The 24,839-nt window shown below is 34.9% G+C and overlaps 3 protein-coding genes, 1 long non-coding RNA gene, 1 other non-coding gene and 1 pseudogene across 7 annotated transcripts; 3 read left to right on the forward strand and 3 right to left on the reverse strand.

Annotated features, from left to right (window-relative positions):
* The first annotated feature begins 7,043 nt into the window (after window positions 1–7,043).
* LOC147935425 (small nucleolar RNA U3) lies at window positions 7,044–7,264 on the forward strand. Its single transcript, XR_015573249.1, has one exon. It is a non-coding gene; the product is annotated as a small nucleolar RNA U3 (small nucleolar RNA).
* Window positions 7,265–7,966: 702 nt separating this feature from the next.
* LOC104725941 (uncharacterized) lies at window positions 7,967–8,433 on the reverse strand. The gene has a single exon (XM_010444692.3). It carries the CDS (start codon window positions 8,346–8,348, stop codon window positions 7,983–7,985), a length of 366 nt encoding a protein of 121 aa, XP_010442994.1. The 5' UTR covers window positions 8,349–8,433; the 3' UTR covers window positions 7,967–7,982.
* A 132-nt stretch (window positions 8,434–8,565) lies between these two features.
* LOC104725942 (protochlorophyllide reductase A, chloroplastic) lies at window positions 8,566–10,468 on the reverse strand. The gene is made up of 5 exons (XM_010444693.3): window positions 10,344–10,468; window positions 10,127–10,234; window positions 9,498–10,026; window positions 9,061–9,419; window positions 8,566–8,957 (listed from the first exon to the last, which is right to left on the reverse strand). Exons 1-5 carry the CDS (start codon window positions 10,395–10,397, stop codon window positions 8,802–8,804), a joined length of 1,206 nt encoding a protein of 401 aa, XP_010442995.1. The 5' UTR covers window positions 10,398–10,468; the 3' UTR covers window positions 8,566–8,801.
* A 292-nt stretch (window positions 10,469–10,760) lies between these two features.
* LOC104725943 (uncharacterized) lies at window positions 10,761–15,126 on the reverse strand. Of its 3 annotated transcripts, XM_010444695.2 has the most exons (7): window positions 13,174–15,126; window positions 12,851–12,941; window positions 12,433–12,590; window positions 12,292–12,343; window positions 12,123–12,205; window positions 11,933–12,026; window positions 10,761–11,705 (listed from the first exon to the last, which is right to left on the reverse strand). In XM_010444695.2, exons 1-7 carry the CDS (start codon window positions 14,716–14,718, stop codon window positions 11,149–11,151), a joined length of 2,580 nt encoding a protein of 859 aa, XP_010442997.1. In that variant the 5' UTR covers window positions 14,719–15,126; the 3' UTR covers window positions 10,761–11,148. The 3 variants fall into 3 exon arrangements, with proteins under 3 accessions (XP_010442997.1, XP_087331800.1, XP_087331801.1); XM_087475674.1 differs by lacking the exons at window positions 10,761–11,705; window positions 11,933–12,026; window positions 12,123–12,205; window positions 12,292–12,343; window positions 12,433–12,590 and having other exon boundaries at window positions 12,908–13,046; window positions 13,174–15,073; XM_087475675.1 differs by lacking the exons at window positions 10,761–11,705; window positions 11,933–12,026; window positions 12,123–12,205; window positions 12,292–12,343; window positions 12,433–12,590 and having other exon boundaries at window positions 12,940–13,058; window positions 13,174–15,072.
* Window positions 15,127–21,982: 6,856 nt separating this feature from the next.
* On the forward strand, window positions 21,983–23,101 carry LOC147935426 (uncharacterized). Its single transcript, XR_015571597.1, has 2 exons — window positions 21,983–22,111; window positions 22,824–23,101. It is a non-coding gene; the product is annotated as an uncharacterized LOC147935426 (long non-coding RNA).
* A 361-nt stretch (window positions 23,102–23,462) lies between these two features.
* Window positions 23,463–23,926, forward strand: LOC109127622 (putative defensin-like protein 66; annotated as a pseudogene).
* The last annotated feature ends 913 nt before the right edge of the window (window positions 23,927–24,839 follow it).

Here is a 24,839-nt window from a genome sequence, read left to right on the forward strand (position 1 = left end):
TATCAAACTCACTCTTCAGAAGACTCTTCAATTTGCTAACTTCTGACATACTCTTTGATGCAATTAGCATATCTTCTACATACAACAGTAGATAAACGAATCCTTCATTCTTCAGATCCTTAAAGTATACATAATGATCATATGCACTTTTGAGAAAACCATGTTTGATCATGAATTGATCAAAACAATTATTCCATTGTCTTGGAGCTTGCTTTAAGCCGTACAGAGACTTCTGCAGATGACAGACCAATTCTGTCTCACCTTCGACTTCATAACACTCAGGTTGATCCATGTAGATGTCTTCTTCTAAATTACCATGTAAGAAGGCAGTCTTTACATCAAGCTGTTCCAGTTCCAGGTCTTGATTCACTGTTATCGACAACAACAGTCTTATAGACACATGCTTGACTACAGGTAAATATATCTCATGATAGTCAATTCCTTCCCTCTGTGAATATCCCTTAGCAACCAATCTAGCCTTAAATCTAGGCTCTTCAACTCCAGGTATGCCAGGCTTAATCTTGAAAACCCATTTAGAACCTACTACCTTCTGATCCTTTGGTAGATTCTCTAAATTCCAGGTCTGATTTTTCATGAGAGAATTCATTTCTTCATCCATGGCTGCCTTCCACTTCACCCAGTACTTGCTTCTCCGAGCTTCATAGTAGTCTCTAGGTTCTTCTGATTCAACCTCCTCTGAAACAAAGAGTGCAAAGGCAGCAGCATTTCCATCTGTAAACCTGCTTGGACGAGTGATCTCTCTTCTGACTCTGTCTCTGGGCAGCAGATAATTGTCCAAGTTCTCTTCTTCTTCACCAGATTCATTTTCACTATCATGAGCTTCTTCCGCTGCTCCACCTTCAGTTGTATCATCTGACACACTCTTACGAGTTTCAGCATCCTGAGCAGCATCAACTATTACCTCGTTGCTTCTAATTCTTTCAATCTCAAATTGAGATTTCTGTAGTTTCTTCTCTCTAGACAAGTCTTTGTAGAGCTTATCTTCCGTGAATACAACGTTTCTACTAATGACACACTTCTTTTCATTAAGAAGCCACACCTTGTAACCCTTCACTCCATAAGGATATCCAATGAAAATTCCTTTCAATGTTCTTGGCTTCAGCTTTCCTTTATCAACATGAATGTAAAGCACTGAACCAAATCTTCTTAAATGTGAATATCCATGTGTCTTTCCCAGCCATAACTCTTCAGGGATGTTGTAATCGTTTGCAGACGATGGCGTCCTGTTGATGATGTACACTGAAGTAGCTGCAGCCTCCGCCCAGAATTTCTCCTCCAAGCCTGATTCATTCAACAGACATCTCACTTTCTCCATGATTGTTCTGTTCATACGTTCAGCAACGCCATTCTGTTGTGGGGTGTATGAGCATGTTATGTGTCTCTCATTGCCATTATCTTTGCCGAAACTATCAAACTCAGAGTTACAAAACTCCAAACCATTGTCATCCCTGAGACACTTCACCTTCTTGTTAGCTTGATTCTCAACAAGAATCTTCCACTCACGAAACTTGTTGATAGCTTCATCCTTTGTAGCAAGAAAATACACCCACACCTTCTTCGAGAAATCATCAATGATGGATAAGAAGTATTGCTTCTTTGACAGGGAGAATTGAACGTTTGGGGATCCCCATAAATCCGAGTGTACATACTTCAATACTTCCTCACTGTTGTGTTTACCAACATTGAAACTCAGCCTTTTGTTCTTTCCCATTACACACACTTCACAGAACTCCAAGTTGCTGATCTTCTTCTAGTCAAGAATTCCTTTCTCAATTAGAACTCTGAGATTCCTCATACTCATGTGGCCCAGTCGACTATGCCACAAAGCAATATCATCCTTTGACATAACACTATTTGATTCACCAACAACAGTTTCTCCATCAAGATAGTAGAGAGTTCCGCACAACGTTCCTGGCAGTGCCAGCTTGTTGTTCTTAAAGAACTTGTATTTTCCATAACCACCAGTCTGTTTGTAACCCTGCAGGTCTAGAGTCCCAACAAAAATCAGATTTCTTTTAAGGTTGGGAATATACCTGACATTAATTAGTCTCCTGACTGTTCCTCCTACAGCTTTGATTGCAATTGTACCAATCCCTTGTATTGTGACAAACCTATCATCTCCCAAGAGAACCTGCCCAGTTGTAACTTCTTCAAAGCTATCAAACCAATCTCTTCTAGAGGTCATATGATACGAACAACCAGAATCGATAATCAATCATTCTTGAGATCTTTGATCTGAGACGGAGAGAGCCTTCACTTCCAGCAACTTGTCGATGATTACATCTGCATCACCATCTTCACTCTCCATCTTCTTTTTTCGTGCAAAGCAATCCTTCTTTAGGTGTCCTTCTTTCTTGCAGTACCAACAAGTAATTCTGGACCCAGACCTAGATCTTGATCTGCCTCTGCTTTTGTTCCTGTTGAACGGTTCTCTTGTTTCAGCTATTCCTCTAGCAACATAACTTTTACCATTACCAGCGTTTGAACCATTCTTCCTAACTTCTTTCAGCTCTGTCTCCTTTGATTTTGCAGCTTCTGCAACCTCCTCTAAGGAGAAAGTTTTTCTACTGTTGAGAATCGCAGACCCCAATTCACCTTTGTAGTGAACCGCATACCGCGACTCTACCCCTACTCCTCATCTACTTCACAGATCAGTTTGCATAACATAAACATAACACAGAGATTTAACGAATTCCCCTCATGCAGAGGGTACATCTCGTGTGGGAACCTTCTCCCACAAATCATCACTATCAATCAACCAAGGTTTACTCTAGTGTTTCATATACAAGCTTAGAGAACTAACAACTACAGAGAAACCTGAAGAAGAAAACACATAATAGATCTAGCTTTTCTTCTTCCTCTCTCTCTGTCTCTGGTTCAGCTCTCCCCTCCATGTATAACCCTGAAACACCTCCAGAACCCCAAAGAAGCAGCTCCACCTTCGCCTCTCATCAGAGTGTCCTGAAGACACCCTAAACCTACACAAGGTTATGTCCGGCTCTCATCCCTTCGACCCCAGCCAAGCTTCTGCTCCTTTATCATGGTTATACGCACAGCTTCAAGCTCCATTTACGACGCCTTACGCATGCTCTCTGCACTACGTCTTGCGTCTCTGCATCTGCCCTGCGCTGTGCCCTACAGCCGCCACCAAGGTACCACCAGCTTTTTTAGTACGTCTTTGTGCTTACCGCTTGTTTCTTCAACCATATCTTCCCTTATATAGTGAAACCCTAGAGCTTATGTTGGTTTATCCTTGCAGACTACACAACCTGGATCATGTATGGGCTACACACCAATATAGGCCCAATTCATGGTTCAGACCAAATAAACCCATATGAAGCAAACATTTACAACATCTACCATACTTAAGTGTCTCCTTAATCTGATCATATTGGGATGGTAAAGAACTCAATAACAAGATTGCTTGAATCTCCTCTGTGACTGAGATTTGCAGACTATTCAGATCCGAGACTATCTTGAGGAAATCATCAATATTCTCATCTATAGTCTGTGATTCCAGCATCTTAAACGTATAGAACTTATGTTGCATTTAAATCCTATTAGGCAGAGATTTAGAAAGATATAACCTCTCTAATGTAGACCAAGTTGTTGCAGCGGTAGTAGACCCATCAATTTTCCTGAGGACATGGTCTCCAACATTGAGAATAATCAGATTCATAGCTTTCTCTGATTTTTCAAGCCTTTCGACTTCTTCTTTCTCCACTCTTGCCTTGTATGATTCATCACTTTCGTCTTTCTTGATCTCAGGTCTTGCAGAAGGTGTTGTTGGTTCTGACAGAACATCCTTCAACCCTAGAACCGACAGATGCGCAAGCATCCTCTTCTTCCACAATGAGAAAGCTCCTTTCCCATCAAACCGTTCCACCTCGATCCGTGCGTTCATCATCACTTCGAGCAACCAGAGGCTCTGATACCACTGTTACAACCTCACCCTCGAAACCACCACACACAGACTTGTGTAGTTGTACGCAACAGAGAACGATAATAGTTTAGAAAAGTAGAATAGAGTAGTAAAACAAAGAAGTAAGAGAGAAAGACACACAAAGCTTTAACGAGTTCAGGTATCGAATGATAACCCTATGTCTCGGCTTGACGGCACAAGCAATTCACTAATATTTTCCTTGTGTTATGTTACATCACGTACAAAAGATCCTTATATAGAGAGACTAGTCCTAGATTTGAACTTATCTCTATCTTTGTACCTATCCAACTATGATTCTAGCTTATCACAATAACAAACTCTCCTTATCACTCATATAGATAGAGTGAGCCGGTTACAATTTGAGCCAACCAAATAACAACCACTTAACCAATGATCTTCAATGGACTCTTTGTACCTGTTTGAGTTACAACCAAAACCGGTTTAACTCAAACCACAAGTGTTGTCTGTCACATGAACGATCAACATAATCACTTTGATTTAACGATTCTCGTCTGCATTGATTTTGATTGTTGATGTTTAACTTTGTTGTACTTGTTTGTTTTCATAGGTATCTACTCTCAAGTTGTTGCAAATGCAGAGGTTAGTATACCAACAAAGCCATTACTTGTATTTTCTTTGCTTAGTGTGTGTCATTTATTTATCTTTTTGTAATCCATTCATTGGTCACTATAGTTATCGTCGAAAACCTAGCAAAACAACTTTGGCAGAAGCTGTGAAACCAGTGGCATGTAAAGTGTGACTTTTGAATACGACGCCCAAGGTAAAAATTAAAATTGAAAATCTTTCTAAAAGAAAAGCTTGCATATATATATACTAGGATCGGATCCGCGCTACAGTACGGGATAATATTTATGGATACATATAACTTGTAACGGATTGAAATATGTTACATTTTTATTTTACTATTGTATAACATAGTATTATTAAAAAAAATGAGTACATTAAATGGTAATATAATGATTTTTATATAATAAAATAAATAAAACTTAAATTTGGTGACAGCATAAGAAATATTTACGGGTATTATCATCTATAATGATTGGATACACTATTCATTTTCATTTTATTATAATTTGATTGATGGCAAATAGTCTGTTTTGACCAAAATAGGTTATCGTACCAGACATTTTAAATATGTAATAACCCAAAGTAATATATTGTTGTGCTAAATTATGTTAGATGTTCTCATCCATTGCAAAGTAATAGTTATCTCTATTGAAATGAATTTTATTAATTACTCCAATAATTGTTATAAGCAGTGATGGAGAAATTGATTCAATTAGGAAAATTATTTGTGAAAGAGAATACATTTATCGTTTGAATATAAAAATTTGTCGGATAAAATATACACTACAATTAGCATATGATATGCTCAATAAAATATGTTTAATATTTTGAATTGATGTTTTTAAAAAAAGTATAAAATTATTACATTATTTCTTTTTTTGATCATGTGATCATTATGGTCTCTCCTTTCTTTAAACACTTTCTTCCTATATATTTAGATATAGCATTAATTTTAAAAATATATTTTCTTATAATCTATCATAGAGATTTAGTTATCTGTAATCAAAATCTCTAATTATTATGTGTTTCGTAAAAGAAAATTTGTACTCATGTAATCATCATTAACCGTATAGATGAAAATCATCACTAAAATTTTGAAAATTTTCAACTCCTTAAATCGTGTATTTTTCTTTTCACTATACGATATATCATCATAATCATCATGATTTAAGGGGTTCAAAGTTTTGTTGACTTCATCTAATATTTTATTATTTGAAATATACATTTAAAATCTACAATGTACATACAACAATCTAATATTTTATTATTTGAAACATACATTTAAAATAATGTGTGCCAGCAGGCAATTACTTCTCAGATAAACGCAAGAGTATCTCTCTTAAAGTTCTTTTTTTTTTTGCTTTTTTCTTCAAACATAATCAAGAAATTGCTCTATAATCAAGAACGTTTGGCCTATTCTCATCGATTAATTTTGAATTTCTCTCTTTGACCCTTGAATTTTTAGCTTAACTCTCTATCAAACGATTAACTTTCAGGATTTGGAAGCGGAGAAGCCATTGAAACTGCCGCAACAAAAGGATGAGAAATGGAACACATGCGGTGGTTTCCGGTATCTTTCAAATGAATACTTTTCAGCGGCTTGTTATTACTCTCGACACAACTAAAGAAAATCCGGAGCTTTGTGTTAAATCTGTGACTGGAAAAATAACCACCATTTGTAAAGAATTATGGGAAAATGAAGCAAAGAAATTGGAGAAGGTATGATGAATTCAACCTAGATGACTAACATATATTTATAGGTTGATGTAGATCGGTTACTCGATTAGGGTAGTTTTATGGTATATTCTCTTTAAATTTAAAATATTCTCTTTAAATTTGAAAAATATGGCATAATTGATCGGTTATAAAATCTTTGAATTAATTATTTGTGGGGTTTGTTAGTTTAGGATAGTATTTAACTAGATTTTTGACTTGGAAATCAATTGGGTGACTCAAATTTAGGATCAGTTTGACTCAAATTTGATAATCTAGATATTTGTTGAAGATTGATATCTTTGTTCATAATTGATTTTCTTAAAACACAAAAACGTGTAGGGGGAATGTTCCGAAACTAATGCTCTTTTGAAAACAGTTTTTCGATCATAGATATAAACAGACAATATAACCCGATAACGCATTATGTATGTCGCGGATATTTATTGCCTGGATCCGATTTTGTTGATAAATCATTTTGTACTTCTCTTTTACTATTACTAATTACTATTACTAATATAGAGATATATATATATATATATATATGCTCTTGTTCCCATAATATTTATAAACAAAGTCCATTAGGCATTAATATGTCGGTCACAAAACGAACACTCGAGTTGAGACGATCGAAAGCAAATTGTTCCTTCAGTTGGAATTGGGCTTAAAATCTAAATAAGTTGGCCTTGGCCCGTATATTGCCTAATCAAGCCATGCCATGTGCTCATCTAGGAATAAGTCTTGTTGTATATATAACGTTGAGAGAGTAATGAAGGTCACGACCTTACTTGAACAGGATCTGTTCTATAGGCTCGTACCTCTGTTTCCTTGATTTCTTAGGAGACGGGCCCTTAACCCTGGTTGATGAACCATGACCGTGCGATCAGAGCGTGATTAACACGGCCACGATCTGTCCTCGGACGCATCCGGTCCTGTAGAGGATCGTTACTCGGCTCGGTTCTACCTTGCCGGGGTGGTCGCACGGCGGTCTGACAGGCTCTATTTTTCATCCACTAAATCTTTTTCCTTTACTACTTTGGGCGTGTCTAAATAGCGAACAGAAGCTATTCGATTACATGTGACATGTCAATTTTATTTACATGTGGATTTATCTTTGTTCCATATGGAACCCATAGGTTGATTGTATAGCAAGAAACTTCGTAAACTGAAACAAAGATCTCTAACAAGGTTTATGTACAAATAAACTTCCATGACGTTTACAAATTTCAATATTTTATATTTATTACTCGGAAAAAAGCCGCAGTTTTTAGTTACCAGGAAAGTTAGGCTAACATTATCTTGTGTGATTCTAATCGTACATTGTAAATTTAAATCCACCAACTTAAGTATTTTCACATTTATGGGTTTGTTTTGTTTTGTTGTTCCAAGCCATATGATCATCTTGGAAAAAGGGTAAGCAATAAACCTCATCAACCTAGCTATTTCAAGAATCAAGATTATCCCTCTTTGAGAACAGAACAAACGAGACGTCCATAATTGAAAAGATAATAATAAAGAATGCCATTAGGCCAAACTTGATTGTGTTTGTTATTTATTGTAGATAACGAAACGTAGAATAACCCATTACATGTGAAGAAGATCTATAATAAGCTCTGGCTGGTAATTAGAATAAAGAAACTCTTCTCGAATGTTGAAACTAGAAGCTATAATAAGCCTAATTTAGTGCATTCTGATATACAAACCCATAGTTAAGTGATTACTTATGTGTAGGAGCAGCTGCTTCGATGCGAGAGCAACTATCTTTGAGAAGAGGAGGGAAGAAGGGATTTAGCGGAAATATATGTGGCCAACACTTTGAATCTACATCCGAAAATGCTTTGCAACACGTAGATCCAACACTACCAAACTTTCCTGTGAATACTGATTTGAATATCTCAGCTACACAACCTTCGACACTAGAGAGTGATGACCAGCATTTTGTGATATCAACCGGAGAACCAGGTAGAGACAATCCAGGAACAATAGAGAGTTTATTAGATGTTGCAAGTGAGGGAGCAGCTGCGTTGATGCGAGAGCAACCATCCTTAAGAAGAGGAGGGAAGAAAGGATTCAATGGAAACATTTTGGGCCAACACTTTGCATCGATTTCGGTAAATGCCGATCTTACCTTCCATGGTGAATATTGTTTCTTTTTTTATTCTATAGAGGAGAATGATTTGCTTGGTTGAGATGGTTTGGTATCCAAAGAGACAAACAATTTATATATAGAATAGCTCAAGCTGAACCGATACGGTAAATTTATTACGAGAGTTACACTGGCATAATCTTTGACTCGTTCCTTATGACAAACATTGGATTAAAACATGGAACTGTTACACTTTTACAAATTGATATCAGTAACTCAAGTCGTAGGCTTTTAAACAATTAATCCAAATAATTTTTCTACTTGGACTTTTAACGTTTTAATGTAACAGTTATTTTATTCAATGACTTAAAAGCAGATGTGACCTAGTCTTTTGTTTATTTCACATCTTAAGCCAAACCAAAAGCTAAAACACAGAGGAGATATCAATATTTAGGCCAAGCCTACTAGCTTCTCGCTGACTTCCCAAACTCTGCGAGCCTTCTGGATATCGCTAGCTTCTTGAGACAACTGATTCTCAAATGAAGCCGAGCTCTTGTTCCAGCTCCAATACACTCCCGACTTCGTCAAGCTTGGATCACTCACCACCTTTAAAAAGGAAATACATAGGTTGAGTAAACAGAAAGAATAAGAAACTAAAAGAAAGGTTCTTGCGTCACAAGGAAAATTAGGTTTTGGTTAATTTTCTGACCTGAGCAAGCCTTTTCCCAGCCTCTATCTCGGAGACGTAACCTTTTGTGATGTACTTCTGGAAAGGAGGGAAGAGGGTACGGAAGAGAGGAATATGCTCTCTGAATAAACCTGTCGTCGCGATACAACCGGGGTAAAGGGAAGCGAAGGTGATGCCGGTTTCTTCATGGAAACGTCTATGAAACTCCTGCATTGTCAACATGTTGCAGACTTTACTGTCTTTATACGCCTTTGCACCGTTAAAATCTCCTCCATCTATCATAGCCGAGCTGTTTAGCCCGTTCAATCCCCCCGCTAGTCCCCTCAAGTCCCCAAGATTCGCCTTCGGAGGTACAATACCCGCCAATGTATTAGTGTTTCCTGCTCAACAAGATACATATAACGTTTAGGGTTTCGAATTTAGAGTTTACGAATAAGTAGGAGGGAAGGAGGCTATACCAGTTATGGATCCAACAATGATAAGACGTTTCGACGGATAATCGGAGTTCTTCAAGTCATCAATCAACAGTCTTGAAAGAAGAAAGTGGCCCAAATGGTTCGTCCCAACGCTAAGCTCAAAGCCTTCAGCAGTGAAAGTAGGTTGATTAGCCGTTGGCTGATAAACCGCTGCATTGCAAACCAACACATCAAGAGGCATCTCGGCTCGCCTGAAGTTATCAACGAACTGTCTCACGCTGTCCAAAGAGGCTAAGTCCATATGCATCACAGTGTAGCTGTCCCTAGGCATCCCTGCGGATTTAGCAGCTCTCCCGGCCTTGAGGAAATCTCTGCACGCCATTATCACGTGCCATTTACCTGTCTCGGCTAATGCCTTGGCCGTTGCTAAACCTAGCCCTGATGAAGCTCCCGTGACAACAACGTTTCCTTTTCTAAGGGTTTTCTTGCGGTCTAAGGAAGGTTTTGTGACTGAAGGAGTTGAAGTCGCGATTGCCTGAGCTCGAATAATCGCATTATTGTTCCTCAAATTCTGGCAGAGTAGAAGAAGCAATCGTAGTTAGTTTTCGACTACATCATTTTCCAAGAAAACACTCGTATCATAAACTTAGAAGTAAGATTGTGTTACGTACCTTGCATCTCACTGAAGAAGAGACGATTTCAGCTTTGATTTGTTCCGAAAGTGAAACACCAAACAAACTAGACTCTTTAAATGATGACGCTGAAGCATTAAGTTTGCCCTGCAACCAAAAAACAAAAAGCTAATTAATCTCGGAGACTCGGAGACAGGTCATAAATAAACAAAAAGGAAACGATTAATAGAAAGTAAAAAAAGAGTTTAAAAAATACATCTTTGCGAACAGAGAAAGCAGAGGAGACCAAAGAAGCAGCTTGAAGGGCCATTGTTTCGTTTTAAGACTTTTAAGAGTGTTAAGTAATGTGATGTTCTGCAAATGTCAATGCTTGTGTGTTGTTTATATAGGAGTTGAGACAAGTGAAAGATGGTCCCCTCCCACCCATCCGAGGATATGTGTGGATAAGATTTTACCTTTAGAGAAAGCTTTTTCCAAGTCAGAATCTTACAGCGAATGAGAATTCGAGAACTAGATTTCCTGTCAGTAGATATTATAATGTATTAAGTTCATGGGACTCCATCTCCTTTGGTATGGGGAGGATTGAGAGAGAGAGAGAGAGCTATGAAACAACAATATACTCTGAATCGTTATGGACGCTCTGATCTAAAGATAAAATTTTTTATTGTAATAATGAATTGAATTGTTATGTATTTAGATAGACTGTAATGGAAAATACAATGTGTGTATACAAAATCATATATTCTCCTTGTCGAGTTCGAATATTAAAGACAACACTACATTGTGGTATATGAATACGTTTTTTTTCTGCCTAATTTGATTCTTAAACAAGAATAACATTATATATTATATATATTTGCTAGAGATTTCGAATTTTAGGGAGAACAATTAAGAAAAAATAAATAAAAGAAGCGTGGTATGAAAGCAAAAAAAAAGAAGTCAGTGGACGAACCAAACCTTCTCTCAATCTATACACTTTTGACAGGAGGAGATGGTTGTTACTAAAGTTGAATTCAATTCGCCTTGGGCTTTTTGATTTTTGTAAACCTTTCTTCTCTGCCTCAAAGGCGAACCGGAAATCCAAAATTCTGAAATGTTCTGATTTCTCCTCGTAAACCGCCAGTCACAATCACCATAGACCAAGCTGAGGCACTCGGTTTTGTGTTAACCGGTCCGTTAGACATGTCTACGCTCACACGAGGGCTAGTCCGGGATCTGTTCTTTGCAGCTACCATGAGTTTCTCCTCAGGCCATGTCGCTGAGATTCTATCGAAGAAGTATCGGTTTGTGGCGCTTGAAATGATACCGTTAGTGACGGTTTTGTTGTTGGTTGGATCGTTGACAGGTGTTGGAGGGTTATTGGCTGTGAAGGGTGCCTGCTCGGGGCTGTTGCTGCTTTGGTTGTTGCTGATTTTGCCTGGCCAAGGTGCAGCCACAGAGACATCTCGACAGTAAAAGTGTTCGTAGGAGTTTGTGACTGTAACACGTTTGCTTTTCCCAGCTCGCGAGTCTGAGTCGTAGTTCCATACATACACATTAGAGTCTTCGCTTGCTGAGACTAAGAATTTCCCGTTTGATGTAAGTGAAGCCGAGATTTGGCTATTCGTGTTGCGGAATCCTGCAAACCGAAAATTTTGCTAAAACTCAGAAAAACACACAATACTTGGCAAGAATGCTGAGCTTATTTTCCAACACCGGATTAAGAAAAAGCTTAAGAACACCATATTCATGTGAGGTGGGACTCGTAAGAATCTTTTCAAGCTTCACTTTCATGAACAATAAAGTTATACCTAATCCCCGAGTTCTAAGAATGAAGAAGAGAGATTCTAGCTTAGTATGATTTACCTTTAAATTTGTGAACAAGGTCAACACCGTCAACAACCCGTGTACGTGAATCTGCAGATGTGACGAGCACTTCTGATGAACTTCCCGCCACAAACTGTTTCATGAGCAGAGTAAGATAAACCAGTACAGCGTTCAAACAAAAATACACTTGCAAAGAACAGAACGGTGTAACTTGTTATTTTGGCATTACCTGAAAACCAGTGATTTTCTTGTGATGGGTTTTCTTTTTCCTGTTCTTCAGATTGATTTCACGCCTCTGCTGCAGTTTGTTATCTGAATGAACAAAAATATATTAAGTTCGAAAGACGAGATGGAGAAACAATTTCGATGTCAGATAAGCAAGTTCTAAGCTTATATACCATGTGTGTTGTATAAGCAACATGTTCCTTTGTATGAACCAACCAATGCACCCTTCACAAACCAAGAGAGCTTCATTAAGGTACTGCATAGTTTAAGTTACTGAATTCATTTCGTTACATAAAAAAGACATAATGGCGTACCTGCCCATCCGGTGTATAGCAGGCAGCTGTGACCATCTCATGAAGATCGTTCCAGTCAACAACTTGATGATCAGGAATGCTCCATATCCGAACTTTTGCATCCAAAGATCCGCTGATGAAGTAATTGTCATCCACAGGATTAAACTGGATGCAAGTCACTGTGTCCAGGAAACAGAAAACTAGATGAGAGAAAATCTTATGTCACATAACCACCATATAAAACTTTTTTATCTTTTTGTCTTCTGTTTCAGGGATCTATTTACATGTGGAAGAGGCTTGACATATGACTTCAGAACAGAGTTGACACCTAAAGTGACTTAATATTCTTCTTGCAATGTACGCTTAGTTTCGTAGAGAATAATAAGAACATAAGTGACTCATGGCCATTGATGGGGAATAAGAGGGTATATCCACTCACCGTAGTCACTATGTGAGAAGACTTTCAAACATGTCTTGCTAGATAAGTCCCATAGTCGAACAGTCTTGTCCATGGAAGAGGAAAGAAGGTGCTGGAAACAAAACAACGAGAGTGCAACGTCTTGAGAATTCAAGGTTTTATCCGATCTAGGGAAAATACTGATTGAAGCAGATTCTCACATAACAATTGAGAAAACCTAAAATCAGCACTAGTAAGTTTAACAATGTTATAATTTTGTTCCAAACAATAGAAAAGATTGAAGACCAACATCATGGTTTAAATATAGTTTGTAGCCAAATGAGATGATCGGGACTAGTACCAACCTGAGATTTCGACCATGAAAGATCAAGTACGTCATCCAAATGCCCAACAAATGAACACACCGGTTTCTCTGAAAGACCAAAGACAGCCTCTGGAACAAGAACATTGTCCAAGCTCACTGATTTTCGACTAAATGATGTTCTCCCTCTTCTCTTTGGAGACATTGAAACTGGTTCTGGTGACCCATTTGCTAAAAGAAATAAATTAATGCTCCCATCTTCTTGTTTATCAACGGACAAGAGTTCCCCTTTTTTTTCTGACTCAACAACTTTCCAAATCTGAATAACACAATCCTCACCAGCACTAGCAAGATACCTCCCATCTAAAGTGAACTTAATGCTCCAAATCGACCCTTTATGAGCTTGAATCTCTTGGCTCTTGAAAAGTGCAGTGAGCTCTTTACATGACTTTCCATACTGCCTGACCTTAACTCTCTCAGGGTCATGAAAGGACGTATCTCGGCTATCATCAGTTGCAGAGCTAAACCTCTGACCACCTCTCTCGGACGGTGAATCCCTATCATCGGTGCTTCGTCGCTCTTTATACCCAGTCACACTACTAGCAACATTCTTTATACTCTTTAACCAACTCCCTCTCCTTCTATGCTTAGTCACTCTGCTTCCACTAACATTAGTGTCCATATCAACAGAGTCTTTACAAACATCTTCAACATTTTGCCTCCTCATCAGCTCAAGCACGATAGGGGAAGTCCCAACACACATCTCAAACTCCTCAATAGTCAATTGCCGATCTGTACCTACCTCCTTCAACTTCTCCAACATCCCATCTTCTCGGACCTCATTCACAACAAACTCTCTGCCAGTATCTAGATTCCTAATGGTACACATTTGCTCGTCTAAAACAACATCTCTACCATTCCCATGAGATAAATTACTCAAACTCTCCTTCTCTACAATGTCCCTAAGAGATCTTCCCATAGTAGGCTCTTTGCTTACAACATCAACACCATTACGCATACGAGACTTCCCAGTATGATCATCATTAAGCATATTTACAGGAGAAGAACAAGAACAGCGAGATCCAGTATAGTGACGAGACTTACCAAGATCGACATTGTCACTACCTGCCGCATCTGATCTCAACACGGATTTACCTTGGTGTTTGGAAACCAAAACATCAGAAGGAACCGATCTAGCGAAATGCGAACTGCAAATCCCTTTCCTCCGACTTCTAGACCGGAGCTGAGTCGGCGGCAGAGGTAGATCCGGCTCGTTACTAAGCCCCAAACCACGCAAAAGCCTGATTCGTCTCTCCGAAACAGATTCAGGCTCAGATTTCCAAAGCTCGAAGCCAGAGCTTCCCATAGGGAACACAGGAACAGGGAAGGGACTCGGATCGTGGATCGAATCAGAGATATTGGGATCAGAGTCGTAATCAGAGTTGGAAGTAGAACAAGAGCAAGAAGATAGAACACGATCGAGAGATTCGTAGAAACAATCGTCATTGCCATCTTCTTCTTCGTCTTCTACCTTGGTTTCAAATCTGACGACGTTGCTTCGTCTGTTCATCATCATCATCTTCATCATCTCTTCTCAACCTCAAGACTGAATCAAAGTTATTCTCATCAGCGAGAGAGAGAGAGAGAGTAAAATGCCTCTTAACCTTCTCGTCTGCAGGTAACAACAGTCTTCGAGAGAGGAGGACGAATCAGAAGAATACGGTTGGTTGTGAGAAGTTTTTGACTATAGTATGTATGAGAGAGCTTCAATGAGAGTAGAGAGAGAGAGAAAGAGGGAATTAGGGTTTTCGAGAATCGAAACGAAGCTCTCCAATGGAGTAAGAGAGAGTCAGATCGGATTAATGAGAGAGAGAGAGAGAGGTTTATTATTATGAGAGAGAGAGAGTGTTTAATGTTTATTGTTCAGAGAGAGAGAGGAGGAGGAGGGAGAGAGAAGAGAGAGAGAGGAGGCAACGATTTTAATTTAATTCGATGTTTTTTTTTGTAATTTAATTTCGCTTTATATAAACAAAATACGAATTGCTAAAATTCCATATTTGGGTAATCATCTATGTTAGTTACTAATCTAAATTTACATTGCGACGAATCAAAATTTAGAAATAGTAAGTAAAAAAACCTAGTTTATCTACAAGCACATCATTTTGTATCGTTTATTAAAACAATCAAACTTTGATGTGCATAAAATGGATCATACTTATATTTTAGAGTAATTGAAATTACAAACTTTTTTACAAATTTCTCAAATTTAAAATTAGAAAGTAAGGTAAATTATGTGTGATATATCTTTAGGGATTTTATTTTAGGGTATCAAGGACGACAATATGCTTTTAGTTTAATGGAATAAAAATAACTAGGATGTGCTTGTAGTAAAACTATAATTATTGCGGAAATCGTGCCTAGTAAAACTATAATGGAAAGCATAAGCACATGCTGCTAGACACTTAGACAGTATTAATATACTTTATTTGTTTTTGTGATTAGACATAAATAAATATAGCTATTGTTTGTTCATTCATACGTAGAGAGGCATATATATATATATAGCTTTCAATGTAGGTATACGCAGGCAGGGAAGAGGAAAACGATGTGTATCAATATCTTTACCCATAAATTGCGACATAAATTATTGAAATCAATATGACTTCTGATGCCAATTAATATGATGTTGTGAAATTATTCAAAAAAAATAAAACTAGAAGAAACATGTTTGGCGATATCATTTAGCTTCTTTCGTCTGAGAACGTCTCCAACAGATCCTTAAACCTTTAAAATTTGAGGGTTTTTTAATTCCAACAAACCCTTAAACCTTTAATTTTTAAGGGTTTGAATAGTGAACCTTCAAATTTAAGGGTGCACTATTCAGCTCTTTAAAATTTTATGTATATTTTATTTTAGTGTTTATAACTTCTTTTTTTTTTAACATCTAAGCAATTTTTATTAATATGAATCAGAGTATACATGATCATCAATGAGATTACAAATACAACTAATGATTTGTATAACAAAAATATTATAAATAAGTCTAATAAGTTTAATTATTTGAAATATATCTATATAAATTCAATTGTTTGATTTATATCTATATACATTCTATTATTTGAAATATATCTATATAAATTTTATTATTTAAATATATCTATGGAAATAATTATATTGAATAAATTTCTATTTTACATGTAAATTTATTTTATAGTTTTGATATATATAATTATATATATATTATATGTTGTTTTATCATATAAGGTATTGTATTTTATTAATATTGTTTGATATATTTTTTAATTGTGTTTAGATTTATCTATGAAAGTTTTGTGATTATAATAAATTATTGGTAAGATTATGGACTATAATGTAAATAGAAATTTTTTTAGAAATAAATTTGAGGGTGTACCATTGGAGTAATTGACCTTCAAACCTTTATTTTGAAGATGAACTCCTTTTTAAATGAAGGCATTGTTGGAGATGCCCTAAAAACAATTGATCTTTTTCGTTTTATATATAATCAGCATTGTTTTTGTTTTGTTATCAAATACTCCCTTTGTATCACAATAGATATGTTTTAAGATTTTGACATAAATTAAGAAAAGTATTTAATGTTTAGTAATAAGTATATTATTTATTTATAATAATATATTTTATAATTATTAATCAATAGTATTTCATTAAACTTTTAAATTCTCATTTAATGGTTTTTGAAATTTACAATTTCTTAGCATTAATTGATAAAAATATACAAAAAATTATTCTTTGTGATACAATAAAAAATATTAGAAAATCGTATTTTATGATACAAAGGGAGTAGTTAGGACTTAGGTGTGAGCAAACCTAGGCTGAAAACAAAACTGTACTAAAGACACAAATTTAGAAAACATACAATCTTTGGTTTCATTGTATTATTTAGTTGACAAATTACAAAGAAATATGACAAAAAGAAAAGGAAATTTTTGTCAGTTCAAATGGATAACGATGGGGTGGTATGTTTTTAGTCAAGCAATTTTAGATAGATAATATTTTAGGTTTAATAGTTTTTGGCATATATATATATATATATATATATATATATATTCAATAAAATATGTATGTTTTTGTAAGGGAACATGAAATAAGAAACGAAATATAGGTAAATCAGAACTAGTCTTCTTTTTTACTATGAGAAACAAAGTTACTTTTCTTCAAGTTTAATTTTCTACAATTTTGTGGTAACTTCTTGAAATACTTTTGGAAAATAAGCATGTTATTTAGTAATAATACTGTAATACTAATAACTTATGTTAAAAGTCATAACTAGAAATCTATTTAAACAGCTGCAAATACAACAATAGTTTTTAATTCCACCACACATTATTAATGCACGTTCAAAGCATTAAAAAAAAAAATTGTCATCGAAGGAATAAAAAGAACGAAAACAATCATGACAGTGCATATATTTAAAGTGTCTCAAAAACTCGTCAAAATTTTAAGTAACACAGCTAACTAAACGTGACCGATGAAATAGACGTATACCGTAAAGGCGTAAACTAAAGAGTTACACGTACGAAAATGATGTAAAATATTGTGTTATTGTTATTCGTTTCTTTCTCTCTACCTCTACTAAAATAGGAATGAATATACAAATATATACGAGAGAAATTAAACTGTCGTATTTATTTGTTTTGAATCTTAGCCTTCGAGAAAAGAGATAGCTATAGTCATCTCTCCAGCAGCGAACGACCTGCGCCCATCTTAAATGTGCCTCTCTACCTCTTTAATTCGTTTCATTCATTAAATTCAAAATTGAGTAAGATTGCATATTTGTTAGCACTCACTACTAACCTTGGTTCAAAATCGATAGAAGTGGTCTATTCTAGTTATTGTATAAACGTTGATTCAAATAATCGTAGTTACATCCTGTTTGAAGCCTTAATTGTGTCAAATGCAACAACACATACGTCAAAAGCCAAAAAAACAGAGAATATCTTCAACTTTACGAGTTTAAATATTATTAACTAACTGACTTTTAATATCATATCTAAAATATTTTTTAGACGTATGACTCGAAACTTCTTGATTAGTATAGAAAAATAAAAAACTTAAAAGAGTTTTAGATTATCGTTATATATACGATATACCCGAAACTTTGAATGCATTTACACAAATTGGTTATAATTTTCTAATGTAAATACAAGTGATCCAACTAATTAGTACTATAATAATAAATTTAACTCCTCTCCCTTTCTTATTCTTCTCTTCTTTTCAAAGGAAATTAAATTCGCTAATTTCATGTTACTATCCTCCATTTATATATTGTATTCTCAACCATAATATCCTAAGTTATATAATACGCAAAGGAAAAAAAAAAGGCTCGATACACAAAGTTGGCATTAGAAAAATGAGATTTATAAGACGACCAGATCTTAATAAGAATCCAATTATAGCAATTTTTGTTTCACAAATTTTTAAAAGGGAAACGAAGAAAATTAGAACCATGAGTAATTAACGACAGACTAATAATAGCAAGAAGTAAGAAGTATTATGTATAGAGCAGGTTTCAATATAATAATCACAGACATACCACATGGGTTGATTCTTGTAACACAGCTGTTTAGTTAATTAAGCCTATGAAGACGATTACTGTCCTAAGCCACTGAATATGAAAATTGTATATATGTTTATGTGAGGTGCTGATGATGATCGTTCAATTTTATTTTCAATTAAATTCTAGTTTTTGGCCTTAACAGCACCCAGAACTACTGTCATGGGCCATTTGCAAATATTAATTATTATTTTTTATCATATATATTACATTTATTTTTCATTACATACTAGTTTCTTACTCATTGAAATGAACGTGATCATTAAACAATAACAATATATGTAATTTGTTTTGAAAGTCGGTCGTCTAACCGTATCACAAATTCATAATAATCAAGTTTTATATGTAGATCCAGTGATAGTTTGAAACTTTGAACCATGAAATAACTAAATTTACGATTCATGTCACACTAAATTTAAAAAAGAATGCTCTTACAATTTTATACCAATGAACCAATACATTGAATATGGAGTAATCAAAACAAATTTCCTATCAAGTAATAAAAACGTTTTATCATATATATATAGATAGATTAGTGGTTTGTGTTAATGTTATCTTGTGTCACCATTCAAATTTAAACCCGAGTAGAACAGAGTATTATGTTTTTGATGAAGAGGAAGTGTTTTTGACATATATTGTATACTGTATTAAACCAAAAACGCCCAATCAATAGTCATATATAAACTAGAACTAGTGCATGGATAGGTTTTATTAATTGCTTTATTGACTGAAATGTTTATAAATGTGTTATGTGCGTTCCATATCATAAAACATTTCTAAATAAACTGAAAGGAGTTGATCCGTTTTTTTTAAATAATAAATAATAAATAATAATTATAATAATAGACTACAACTAGTGGTTTCATACCCACTAGCCACCTAACCACAAACACAACCAACAACGGAAATAACCAACTAAAACCAATATCCAAAACATAACCATTCCAATATCAAAACAACAGGAAACAAGGAACCAGCAACCTAGCAAATTCTAAAGACCCAACTCTAGCAACCTAACAATGCCAGACAATATCCAATCGAGTCTCTAGAACATCCCCTCGTCATTGCCTTGATTCCACGATCACACTTTGCCTTTACCTGTACCACAAACACAAATTGCAATACATGAGTATTTTATAAACACTCAGTAAGGCAATTCTCTCATCTACTGAGCTATACACACAAGCAATGGAGACATCTCTAACCATAACCAACAATCAACAAACAACAAATAACAAACCAGGACTCTGCATCGACCGACACCAACATGCATCGACCAACACCACATGGGGATGCATCGACCGACACAAGGGATGCATCGACCGATGCAAGTTACACATGCATCGACCGACACTATCACTGCATCGACCGACGCATGCTCGACATAACACGAAAACCCTAGGTTTTACGCACCGTCCTCGCACATGCATTGACCGACGCACAAAGTGCATCGACCGATGCATCATGCCGAGCATCGTGTTCCCCGAAGCTTCTCGCCGGATCTTTGTTCCTACAACCACAAAACTTGATCCCAAGCCACAAGAAAGCTTCCTAACGTCCCAAATAACCATCTAATAAGTCTAGCAACACATAAACTAGCAGATCAGAGAAGATCTAGTTTAGATAAGCCATGGTCCTGCACTTACCTTTGCCACAGAAGAATCTGAACCTCAAACAAGCAATAGAACACTCCTAGCAAGCTCCTACAACGTTCTAAGCCTCAGATCTCACCAGGAAACGCCACAAACCCACAGAAATCACCAAAAACACTCTTTCTCTCCTTTGTTTCTCTCAAAAACGGCCAAAATCGACTAATGAGACAAAAAAATTGACTTAAGGGTTTTCCTCCTCCCTTTGCCCAAAACGCAGAAAACTGAACCTGCATCGACCGATGCACCTTCTGCATCGACCGATGAAATTCCCAAACCGGGATTTCGGTTCGCGGGTGTTACCTAAACCAACACATTAAGTAACGTATATGACAAACATTTTTTTTTTAATTAATATAGACTATAGTGATCTGTTCTTGAATAAGGTAGGCAAAATAATTAGTACGTTTTAGTCGATACTACACTAAATAAAGCCGAACAAAGAGACATCACTCTTGTCTCTTGGGCCCTATTTCTTTAAGAAACGAAATAAAAACAAAAGTAATTCATCATTAAACTGTTTGAAGTATATATATATATATATATAGTAGTAAAAAATTTAAGATATGTATTTAATATTCCATATATATGTTTGCTTTTAAATGACAAAAGAAGGACTCGTACCATATTTTTCGAGAGCCTAGACAGTTGAAAGTGTCACACTTTTAATCACCGTATAACTTAGATAGTAGATTCGAATTTCTGATATTCATGAGTATCTGCATTTGAATTTATATTTAATAAAACCATATAACATAATGTATATATAGATATAGATATGTATACATAAATTGATACGTTACAGAGATATTACATAGAATGAGGACATTATTGTTAAATGGACCCATGAAACAGTATTAATCTGTGAATGGAAATTGAAACCATCCAACTTCTTTTAACTTCCACTTCATTATGTTCCCTCTGAAACATCTGAAAATAACTGCCAGATTCACATGGTTAATTTCAGAATTTATTATTGTATGTTTTATTTACAATGTCATTTGTATATAAAGTTTGTGCCGAATTTAATTTATTACATTATATCATTAAATCAGCACAAAATATGGCCTGATAATTAATGGGCTTTTTGTGCACAATATCAGGTTGGACATGTCCACTGCAATTATTTCGAGAAAGTCCAGAAGGGTGGCAATTACTGAATTTTAAAGACTTATAAAAAATAAATAAAATGAAAATTTTTAGTATTTGACCATAAAAATTGAGATTTGTTTCTTCACAGATTTTTTTTTTCATTTGTTTGATCGAAGTGTTGTTTATGAAAAAAAGGTTGCATATTTGAATTGTAAAAACAAAAGAATATTAGAAATTATTATTTAATTCTACAATACCAAAAGTTTGTATATGATAGATAATGATTTATAAAACAGCACAGCCTGAGTAAACAACGTTTTTTGAGGCTATATCTTTAAAATGTGCCACGTTATTGAAACTCTAAAGTCTTAATTTTTCTGGTCAAGACAATGGTCATACCCCGAATGGTATGAAGATTAAAATGGAATCCATGGTTATGACTTATGAATATGAGTTCTGACCAACGACTATTTCTTCTAAGTTCTAACTATAAATAGACTTATTACATCCTTGTGCATAATATGAAAAAAAAAAAAAAAAAAATCAGAAGATGAATCCCTCAAAAGTACTGGTTGCCTTCATTCTCATTGTTCTCATCGCAGTTTCTTTCGTCCCTTGCCGAGCAAGTGATCCCACCTCCCGTTCCGGTATGTATATATACTTTAAAATATTTTGGTTATATCTTTTAAAACTCTTAAGTTAAATTTTATAACTCATGAGGGCAAGATAGTGACTCTGTAAGTGGATCCAATCACTGATATTACATTGACCTTTCAGAAGCTAACCCTGTTTCTTGATTCTGAAAATTCTTCAAAGAATCACAATCATATAATAACTAACTAAAACCTATATAATGGAAGAAGAAAAACTTATGTCCCAGCTTTGGAAAACACTAATCTCCCCTTCTGATGCTTCTCCTTTGTTGAGATCTGGCATCTCGTTTTAAGCATAAGTGAATGTAACTGTCTATCAAAATTTAGAGATTCTTACAAAAAAAGTTAAGGATCCAATTCTCACTTCAAAATTGCTGGCTACATCTTGGTTATTTACCAGTTCTACTAATATTTTGTGTGGTATGTTTATATATATATATTTTTTTTCTTTTACTTCTTTAAGAAATGAAATATATATATTTATCTTTGGCATGCTCGCTCTTTGGTTCCGAGGCTTCTATCCTTAATCTCTTTTTTTTATCTAGTTATTACTGCTCTTGTTCCGAGTATGTTCAACTCGGTTGTTTGCTGTCGTTGCTGTGGCACCATTTTTCTTTTCTATTCTACTGTACTCGTAAGTTGAAATATAAAACCAGAAATTTTACTAAAAAAAATATATATATTTATCTTTTCGGAATGATGGTAGGTCCAACGGCAGATAATTGTGGAGATGCAAGTCAGGAATGTACCGAGCGATTCCAAAATGAACAATGCGCGCATATTGTAATGACTCGCCTTTCAGCAAGGGTGTTTGCCTTCTAAGGTCCTTAGTAGGACCTCCTACGTATTATTGTTGTTGTCATAAATAGATTCAGTATGCAATTCTTAGTTTATCATCTTCGATCAAAACATGTTTATGCTTTTCTACTTCCAAGTCTAATAAAGAGTTTTAAAAAAAATATATAAAATAAAGCTCTTATGTAATAGACAAGATAAAATTATTAATTCAATCTTTATATAAAAAAATGGTTATGTTGTTTATGTGTCTTTTCAATTCGTAGTTCGAATATCACTCGATCTTTTACTTAAAATGACATAATTTTTTTGACCAAACAAATGATTTACCTTCTAGTTTATTTGGTCAAAGATTTAGCTTTTCATTAGAAAAAATCTACACTTACTACATTAACAAAATTAGAGAGGAAAACAACTTGCATATACTGTAGTTATAACTTGTACAAACTCTCAGAAGTTAAGATTATGAACTTTTTATGTCATTATAAATAGATCACTTGACACTCAGCTAAGGTACATCGAACTATATACACAATATTGGTTTGTTAAAATGGGTTCCTCCAAACTGATGGTTACATTCATTCTTGTTGCTACGCTGGCCATCTCCTATAACTTTTTCTCTGGTATTTGTTATTTTTAAATATTTATTAAGCTATTACGTATATATTACGTATATATTTTATATTATATATATATATATATATTTTTTTTTAAAAGGGTTCTTACTTCTTTCGTTTAATAATTGATAGTTGAAACGAGAATTAGCGTGCAAGCTGCGGTTCCTACTTGCGAAAAAGATTGTACTGAGAAATTCTTGACTCAAGACTGCTATCAATATTGTGTAGGCTTGACTTATAAACGTGGTGTTTGAATTTTATCCGAAGGACTTCCTCCAAAAACTTCTACATATCGTTGTTGTTGTTCGTAATGAAATATATGATTACTAATTCTCATTGATCAAATATCTATGTTTATGTTTTATTTCCTTTGACAATAATATAGAGTTTTATTTTTCAGTGGGAAGAACATACATATAAAAAATTTCACTGTCAATAGTATTAGATTTCAACTAATACATATATATATATATATTCATTTCACGTATTTATATAATATGATATGTTCTATTTTAATATAGATTAGTCAATATTTGTAATTTATTATCTTTTCAATTTATAGTTGTATAATTTTATACAAATACATATATTTACTAGCTAATATGGAAACAAAATTTTCTGCATAAATATTCTTTAGATGATGATTACAATAATTTTCATTACCAACTAGTATTTGTTTTCTAGCAACTGTACACACGTATAAATAGATATCGATTTCTACAAGTTTTTTTTCTTATATATATATTTGAACAAGAGCTAACCAATATTTAAAGCAGATTTTTCTAATCTTCATCCATAAATTTTGATAAGTCATCTTTTTTTAACGTACTTATATATATATATATATATATATCAATACAATAAAACTTGTTGGTTTTTCACCAAATTCTGACAGCTCAGCTTTTTTATTGAAGGAGAGACTGACACTTCAAAAAAATCTGTAACCAATTAAATTATAACAATTAATATAACTCATCTTTTTTTGACACATCAGAAAAATTTGTAACCAATCAAATTATAACAATTAATACAACTCATCTTTTTTTTTGCCAAGGACACATTGATTTCTTCTTCTTTCTATCGTCCAATTTTAGTATTGTATTTCCTTTTTAGCCAAAAACGATGGTAGTAGCGGCGAAGGTCTTAGCGGATTCGTCGGGAAGATTAACTCAAGTATCCGTAGCTCTCATATCAGCCTCTCGACAAAGCCGCATCCTGAACTTCCTGCTCCTAGAAAGGAAGACCCGTCATAGATTCGGTGTAGGAATGGGGAATTAATCGGTTGTGGTGCTTCTAGGAAGGTTTACATG

This window comes from Camelina sativa, chromosome 11, assembly GCF_030686135.1.
Source record: "Camelina sativa cultivar CO46 ecotype springtype chromosome 11, ASM3068613v1".
NCBI classification, from domain to species: Eukaryota; Viridiplantae; Streptophyta; class Magnoliopsida; order Brassicales; family Brassicaceae; genus Camelina; species Camelina sativa.

Coding starts and splice junctions, on each gene's coding strand:
- LOC104725942 (XM_010444693.3), bottom strand. CDS start 10,397: ATGGCCCTTCAAGCTGCTTCTTTGGTCTCCTCTGCTTTCTCTGTTCGC. Junction 10,027..10,126: donor CTTCTTCAGTGAGATGCAAG/GTACGTAACACA, acceptor CTACTCTGCCAG/AATTTGAGGAACAATAATGC. Junction 8,958..9,060: donor CTGGGAAAAGGCTTGCTCAG/GTCAGAAAATTA, acceptor TCCTTTTTAAAG/GTGGTGAGTGATCCAAGCTT.
- LOC104725941 (XM_010444692.3), bottom strand. CDS start 8,348: ATGTTTCCATTGAATCCTTTCTTCCCTCCTCTTCTTAAGGATGGTTGC.
- LOC104725943 (XM_010444695.2), bottom strand. CDS start 14,718: ATGATGAAGATGATGATGATGAACAGACGAAGCAACGTCGTCAGATTT. Junction 12,591..12,850: donor CTTCTCACATAGTGACTACG/GTGAGTGGATAT, acceptor TCCTGGACACAG/TGACTTGCATCCAGTTTAAT. Junction 12,206..12,291: donor TTGCTTATACAACACACATG/GTATATAAGCTT, acceptor TTGTTCATTCAG/ATAACAAACTGCAGCAGAGG.